The sequence below is a fragment of the Heterocephalus glaber genome, unplaced genomic scaffold, assembly GCF_053883595.1.
Source record: "Heterocephalus glaber isolate CG9 unplaced genomic scaffold, H.glaber_assembly_v1.0 deba00001564, whole genome shotgun sequence".
NCBI classification, from domain to species: Eukaryota; Metazoa; Chordata; class Mammalia; order Rodentia; family Bathyergidae; genus Heterocephalus; species Heterocephalus glaber.
In genome coordinates, this window is record NW_028258351.1 from 11,492,131 (window position 1) to 11,500,744 (window position 8,614).

General features: G+C 39.6%; 1 protein-coding gene across 8 annotated transcripts in view; it reads right to left on the reverse strand.

Moving 5' to 3' along the window:
• Ssh2 (slingshot protein phosphatase 2) overlaps positions 1-8,614 on the reverse strand; it is a 303,918-nt gene that overhangs the window by 130,978 nt on the left and 164,326 nt on the right. Inside the window, exon 1 of one of the 8 annotated variants that reach the window (XM_087191953.1) lies at positions 5,673-8,499. The exons of 6 other annotated variants lie outside the window; for them this stretch is intronic. Coding sequence is in view for 1 of the 2 variants with exons in the window: in XM_004857077.3 (XP_004857134.1) it covers positions 5,673-5,728 (56 nt within the window). In the remaining variant the exon portion in view is untranslated. Of the gene's footprint in view, positions 1-5,672; positions 8,500-8,614 lie in introns of those variants that run through there. One more of the 8 variants, XM_004857077.3, reaches the window with a different exon arrangement.

Here is an 8,614-nt window from a genome sequence, read left to right on the forward strand (position 1 = left end):
CCCATAATCAGATCAAAGGAATTTCAAAGAGGTTCAGTTTCACTCATTGTTTGAATCTGTTTATTTCACTCATTTCTTAGAGATATTTACATTGAGAATTCACACATCTTCCCATTTAGAAGTCTTCAAACTAAAGGTCTCCACAAAAATAAAGATGATACAATGATAGGAAATTAAACATTTTGATGCTCATTAGAACCGGGTATGTGAGTATACATTCAGAGAAACAAAGTAATTTAAAGGAACCTGCAACCTAAGAGGGACCTGAAGTACCATTTCTCTTAAGAGTTCTGTTATAAGTCAGAAACACTCTTCCTTCAATTTAACTCTCACAGAAATCAACTAACTTTTATTGAACAAAATTCAGAGAACCACAGAGATGAAATGTACTGATAAAACACTAAGCTCATAAATCTGACCTGCCTTTTGCAGGGGTGATGAAAGATGCTCAAAGTTGCAAAAGGATAAAAAAGCTGTTGGTGGTGTAAACTTTTACACAGTCACCACAGAAAATAATAAATATAAAGTCAATAATCAATGCAAGGAAACCCAGACTTGAAATATCCTATTATGGTCCTGAATATCCATATTAATCTTTTTTAGTTATTAATACCTATTAATTTTACCAATTAATAGATTCACTGTGATATTTCCACACATCCATATATCATGTTGATTGTATTGTGTTCCCTTGTACTACAGCTCTTGTACTTTCAGGTCACTTTGTTTTGTACTGTTTCCATATACAAAAGAAAATATACTTGTCTTTTTCTGTCTGGTTTATTCTGCTTAACACGATGTCCTCCACTTTCATCCATTTCCCCTTCTTCTTTATGGCTGGGTAATAAATACTCCATTGTATATATACCATATTTTCCTTATCCATTCATTTATTGATGGCCACAACAGTAGTCTTCCTTTTTTCTCCTTTCTCACCACGTAAGTATCCTTTACCAATGTTCACACAAAACAAGACATTTAGGAGGGCCACAGTCCTGCTTTACCCAAATTCCATAAATCTTTTCTTAATGGGCTCATTTATAATGACACTTTTCTCTTCTCTGAATTCTGAAAGCACCAAATGCATGATTCATCTGGCACTTAGTGTATGCCAAATTGTACTCTTATTTATTGCATGTCTCATCTCTTCAACAGATGCGGTAACAATGACATAATTATCAGTAAGGTAAAATAAAACACTAGTTTTCTATAATTACACACACACACACACACACACAAAGTTCAAAGTTAGGAAGTTGCAAAGAATCTTTGAATGAGTGTGATATGGTGGCACATGCCTGTAATCTCAGCTACTTGGGAGGCTGAAGCAGGAGTATTACAAGTTCAAGGCCTGCCCGGGCCACTTTGCAAGACCCTGACTCAAAAGCAAACAAAACAGGGAGAAAGATCTTTTGTAAATGGGAAGGGGATCTGGAGGTGGAGGGAGGGGCCAATGAGTGGAGGACAAGGGGAAATAAAAGGAATTAAGATATATTATGGGGCCAGGGATTTAGCTCAGTGGTTCCACTGCCTGCCCCACAAGGACAAGGTCCCGAGTTTGATCCCCGGTAGACTCCCCCCAAAAAGATATGTTATGTATGTGTACCAACTTTCCACGATAAAGGTAATCATCACATACTGCAAACATGTACTAATAAAAATAAATTTTAAAAAAGTAAAAAGGAAAGCCTATGAAATCACCAAAATTGGTGTTCAAAGGCTGTACTCTAAAGGTTACAATCTTTCCCTATAGCAGAGCCCTAGGATCTCTGGTTTATTTACTCTTTGACCCAATTCTCACAGGATTTGTTACTTTGGCTTTTAATTACACAGCAAATCTAAGGCACCAAATAAGAAAGGGAATAAAACTTCCTAAGAGCAGGTCTTTCTAGTGACAAAGAGACCTATTAGGTTAAGAGCATTCTTGGGTCAAGGAACCCCTTCCCCTAAATACACACCCAAATTTTTTTTGGAGTTGTCTCTTTTCTACCCTAAATATGAGTCTTCTAGTTGCTCCCATTAGTTATTGCTATTTACCACATGAAATGCTTACACTACTTAAGGTTTACAGTATCAGGTCTTAGAAATTAGCACACTTCTTAGAAAAAGGTCCTGAGTTTGATCCCTGGCACCAAACCAAACGAAACGAAACACTTCTTTAGGAAAGAGGTTCTTAACCTTTAGTAAGATCACAGATTACTTTGGGAATCTGAGTTTTTAAAAATATATTTACTGGGCCGGGGATTTAGCTCAGTGGTTCCGCTGCCTGCTTCGAAAGCACAAGGTCCCAAGTTTGATCCCTGGTACCAAAAAAAAAAAAAAAAGTTTACCCCATGTTTTCATATGATCTCACAAAGTAAAATTTTTCAAGCGAAGCCATAGACTTCTAGATGACCACAGATACCAAATTAAGCACTTTTGCACTAGGTGTCAACAATGAGTATGTTTAAGACCATAAATTTAGACTCTTTTTTTGTTTTTTTTTTCAGACAGGGTCTCATTATGTAAATCAGGCTGGCCTTAAACTCATGGCGATTCTCCTGCCTCAACCTCCCAAGTGCTGGGATTACAGGGGTGCACCACCACACCTAGCCAAATTTAGACTCTTATTCAGAATGATCCCTACTGATTTGATGAGTTGGACATCATAAATGTTAAGTAAACATGCTACTCAAAGCAATACCAATAAGTACAATTTAGAAGTAAATATTATAGCAAGTCTCTTTTATGAACAAAGAATTGGCAAGAGACAAAGAAATGTTCTGAAAATTCCTTGAAAGTCTGTCTTAGCAGCAAAACTCAGTACAGTGTAGCAAATACATTTTTCATTATTGAAGATGTCAGCAAAGATAATTCCTAAGACTGCCACATCTCAAAAATTGTCTTGTACCAGGCACATCTATAATCTAGTTACTCAGGAGGCTGAGGCAGAATAATTTTGAGTTGGAGGACAGTGTCTGCAATTTAGCACTGGGGATGTGGCTCAGTGGTAGTGCTCCTCAGTACCACCAAAAAAGAAAAAAGTGACCTTGCATTTACCTAGACAAAATATAATTTTTTGGGGTTGTTTTTTTTTTTGGTACCAGAGATCGAACTCGGATCCTTGCACTTACGAGGCAGGTGGCAGAATCACTGAGCTAAATCCCCGGCCCCAACAAAATATAATTTTTATGGTTGTTAAGAACACTGACCTAGGAAATAGATATAGATTTAAGGACAGTTTTTTTTACTTGCCACCTATGTGGACTTTAACAATTATTTAACTTCTCTAAGCCTCAGGTATATCTGTAAATAGAACAAATTAGTTCATAGGGTTGCTGTGATGATTAAATGAGACAAGAGACATTAAACACTTAGCACTGTGACAAGTGGTCAATAAATGGTAGCTATTAGTTGTTAATTTCAGTTAACTCATTTTTGTGCAGTGATTTAAAGTTTGCAAAGTGTTACTGAATAGATGATCTCTTATAATCTCATAAGGTAGTAACCATTATATCTCTATCTTTCAGTGGAAGAAACTAAAGTCAACTGATTTACCCAAAGACACTAATCAGCTAGAAAAAGTATCTGGATTTGTTCAATTACATTAGGAAATATGATTCAAAACTCTTTTTCCTCCCAAAATCTTGCAAGCTCTATGGCAGGATTACAAATTCAAGTCCAGATTAGGCACCTTAGTGAAGCCCGGTCTCAAAAAAAAAGGGGGGGGGCTAGGAATGTAGCTCAGTGTGAAGGGCCAGTGTTTAATCCCCAGTACTAGGGAACAAACAAATAAACAAAAAGCAATTTTTTTAGATTGGAAGTGTAGCTCATTAGTATTTGATCAGTATGTACAAGGCCTTGGGTTTGATCCCCAACACTGAAAAAAAAAAAAGAAAAATATTTAAATTATTTTTTATGGTTATTAAATATACATAAGGTTCATCATTTTAATCATTTAAGTGTACAGTTTATGGCATTAAGTACTTTCACAATGTTGTGCAGCCACCACTGCCACCCATTCCAGAATTTTTTCATCTTCCCCAAATGAAACTGTACTCATTACACATAAATTTATTATTCCTTCTCCATCAACACCTAGCAACCACCACTCCTTCAGTCTTTGAATTTGACTACTCTAGGTACCTCACATAAATGAACAGGGTCTGGCGGTACAGTTCAGGCTAGCTTTGAACTCATTATGTAGCCCAGCTAGCCTTGAACTCATGGTGATCCTCCTGCATCAGCTTTCCAAGTACTGGGATTACAGATGTGTACCTTCACAGGCTTTTTACAGAACTTTTTTTTTTTTGGTACCGGGGATCGAACTCAGGTCCTTGTGCTTTCAAGGCAGGCGGCGGAACCACTGAGCTAAATCCCCAGCCCCATACAGCCTTTTTAAAAAGTACTGTTAACACTGTTATTTTGATATGGATTATCCAGTTTGAGATTATTCACTCTCTTCCTTTTTGATACCACCCCTGCCTCCTCAATCCCTTTTAAAAAGGGAAAATGCAAGTAAGGAAGTGTAATTGCGTAGAGTTTACAGAACAGGGCAGAAAAATCACTTTTTTTTCTTTTTCCTTTTTTAAAAGGTGCTGTACCCACGAATCAAAACAAATGAATAAAAGTGAAACACAAATGAGTTTTATCTGAGAAGACAGAACAGCTAATCATCAATTAAAATAATAAATCAGATGTAAAAGATAATCACCTTACATGCTATTCTCCAAACGTTTATTAAGGGATAATGGGAAGTTTCTGTAGTTTTTCAGGACGGAGACAGAAACCTCACTTAAACGCCTGGAGTCTAGAAAATCTCAGCAGGTAACTTGTCTTAAGATAGTCTGGAGTGAATGCCAACTCAAGAACGCAGACCAAACTGTGGCTATCTACAGTAACCTTAAACCACTCCACTAGTTTAAGGATGCAAGTTGAATAGGTGGAGTTCCTCTTCTTTGAGCCTTCTGTGAGGTGAGATTAACCGCAAGCTTCAGCACACACAGTTCTCACAAATAGCTCAACCACAATGGAAGGGCATAACAACTCTAAAGACTTCAACACTGGCAATTTAAAGACGCGCTTGAATCTTTCACTTTATTGATTGAAAGAGTACACGCAGACTTGGGTTGTGAGCACATACTAGTAAGGAAGCTACTGAAATCTAGTTTTGTGAAATATATCCAGACTACAACCAGCGGTATCGAAGAATGGACTGCCTTTCTTTGTGTGAACAGTCTATAACAGAAACTTAAGGTCACGCGCAAACTTACTTTAACAAAACCCACCACCGCAGGAAGCTGGTCACCCAGAGATTCCCTGCATTTCTGGCCGGTTGTTCTCACTCTACCAACCACCTTTCCCTCGAATTCCCATGTGACATACGACTCGGCTGTCACTTGGCCACCACAGACTTCACCCCACTTTCAGAGTCCCACGAATTTCTTTCAAACAATTCTTCCGCTCACTCCACTCATCCGTTCTGGGAAACTGTCTACCTCCACTAGTCACCCAACATCTCCACCCCATTATCCTCATTATCCAGACCCCGGATCCTCAGACGTCGGAGTACACAGGCTGCGCTTTTGCCCTTGGTTGCTAGTTTATTATCCCAAGATGCTGGGGAAAGCGGGCACTGAAAAGTAAACTTTCCGAGCGTTCGGGGAAGCGGGAAGGGCTCGAGGCAGACTCACAGCTGATTGATGGCGTTCTGCGAGATAACAGCGTTGGCGGAGAAGTATGGGATCATGTCGGGGCCACAGAGGTTGCAGGTGCAGGCTGGGGGGCTTTTCTTTCGCTGGTTAAAGTACTCGAAATCATAGGGCCAACTCAAGGTGCCCAGCCCCGCATCTTGACGCCCACCTGGCTCCGGCAGAGGCGCTCATGTAGGACTCCAGCCAGGGCAGAGGCGGAGGCGTTGGCTCCCGGCGGCAGAACAGTGTCCGCCGGGAGGCGCTAACCCGGCCGCCGAAGCTTTAGGGATCGGCTGTGCAGTCTGGGCGGCCAGGCGCTGCCAGCAGCCTGGCCCCAACCCGCGTCCGGGGCGGAGCCCTGGAGCGGGGGCGGGGCCGAGGGCAGGAGGCTCTGGAGAGCGGGGAGAGTCCGCCCTACCGGCGCCCCGCCCCGGAGCTCAAAGCGCCCACGCGGATCCCATCCCTGGCGCGCGTCCGGGCCTGCATGGCAAAAGGAGGCCCCGCCGGGGATGTGTGAGAAAAGCTAGAATTTCTCTAAGGGGAAATGTTTCAACAGAAAAGCCCTGCTTCTTAACCAGTTCTATGCATTGTACCTGAAGCCCATTTTTTGAATTCTTAAAAGGCTATACATGCATAAATGAAACAAATATTTATCAGTGGCTTTCTTTTTGCTTGGGGAAATTCTGAGGTTAATTTTTTTGTTTTTTTCCCTAAACAGTTGAAGCTATGGTGGGAAAAAAGAAAACTACCTTACACTGTTGATAACATCTGCTAACCCTCGTAAATAAACATAAAGAGGACTTTCCCAGCCATCCTACAAGGATTCGCAGCCTTTAGCTGTGCTTATGAATTACTTAGGATTTTTTAAAAATCCCAAATGGCCAGGCTTCATCTTAGAGTAATCAAATCGGAATCTCTTGAGGGTTTCTAGATGTATTTTTCAGTTCCTCTCCAGTGATTCCAACGTGCAGCCAAGATTGAGAAGGCAGGCTAGAGACTGATTGTATCCTCACGTCTCAGATATGAAAATATGCAGGGTGTAGGAAGATGACCTCGTTCGTAAAAGATGTCACTCAGTCAGGAACCACGTTTGTGACTCCAGATCTAGAGCTTTTACCAGTAAACAGTATTCTCTGATGGCTTTACAGGCTTAAGCCTTTTACTATATTTCCTCCAACTCATTCAGCGCTGCCTTTCACCTGACCAGGAACCAGCTCTTTGTAAAATGAAACTCCTTTTTCTTCTGCATGCCTGTAGTGGCTTACAAAAGGGGCTGGCACAGGGTAGGCTCTCAGTAAGTTAGCTCCCTTATCTCTTGCCCTTCTAATCTCCTAATACCAGAGCAAATATTTTCAGGCGTCAATATTATTAGAATTTCTAAATACTTAACTGAAATATATAACAAGGAAGCTGCCTTTTGGGACCCAGAGCCAGAAATTAGTCAGTTTTAAAAATGACTTCACTACAGTTAGAAAACAAACTAAAATTAGGAAGAAATCACCCTAAGTCTCAGCATACACTCAAGAGCCTTGATTTTATCTTTGTTTTATACACATATTCAGGCTTATTCTCTATTGTAAAGTTTGACAGTTTTCAAAATACTAGTAATGAAATAATCAATCTAAAAAATTCTATGCCTAAAATGAAAATCAACTTTTGCTAATTGATCCTTCAATAAAATTTAAAGCTGTTGCCAAGGAACTTATGGAATTCAAATATTATAAACTCAAATGGAAAGTGGTAGGTAAGTTTCCTGGAGATGTGGTAATAGGGAGGAGCCAAAAGGGAGGTGAAGAGTTAACAGAAGATCCAGATCTTGGAGTTTCATCATCTTAATCCATCTCTAAGAAGGAAAATGTTTGAAAGATTTATTCAGGCTGTGTCAGCAGGCACCCAAATGGCAGTGTAAGAAAAAATCTGCTGATACACCCTAAAATAAATTGCTTAAAATATCTGGCAAAGTTGCCAGTTTGAAACTTCTTTCAGGCTGTAATTTATTACAGCCTCCTGCTGTGATCAAAAAAGGCAGTAGGGACTTTAAACAGTAGTGTTAAGGTGAGTCCAGTTCCTTTCATAACACAGCAGAGATAGGATTTTATTGTAGTCAATACTAAATGATGTTGTTTAGGAAAGATGATGCATAGTAATCATGTATATCCATCTGAAAAAGAATTCAGCAGGCAATATGTCTTAATTCAAACTTATCTCTGCACTTAAAAACACTAAAGATTTCACATAGATTTTATAAATATGTACACTTTTTTAAAAAAAATAAAAAGGTTCCTATAGTGCATAGTCCTTTGGTTTCCCCTCAAAAGACTTGTCAGTGCCCATTCAGGTAAGGAGACCACAATAACACCCCCACCCAGGCCTTTTCAAAAGCTTTTCAAAGTCAAATTCTTGCTTTTGAACTGTAATAAAGGAAACTGGAAAGTGCTAGAACACGCCTCTTGGTTTTTAAAGAAAAAAATTAAATAATTTTTGCAAACTGCGATACCTTTAAGGAAATAGTTCTGCTACTGTCTGTTTTTAAAAGTCACACAAATTCGCTTTCTTTTCACAGTCTGCTGTGTCAAAATGTCAATCAATTTAGTTTCAGCTCTATTTAATCTTTTACTCTCCACTGTCAGGAAATCAGGCTCTAGGGAGCAAGCTTTCTACACTCAAGCATCTAAGAATTCAAAAATGATTCCAAATTAGATTGAGCAGCATGAAATAAACTAAGCTAGTTTTCTACTCTACATGAAGTCAGAATGAGCTAGCTTGCTTGCTTGCTTTTCTTTCTTTCTTTTCTCCCTCCCCTTCCCTTTTCCTTCCTTTCCTCCCTCTTTCTCTCTTCTTTCTTTCTTCTTTCTTTTTCTTTCTCTCTCTTTCTTTTTCTTTTCTTTCTCCCTCCCTCCCCTTCTCTCTTTCTCCTTCCTTCCTCTTCTCTCTCTCCTTTC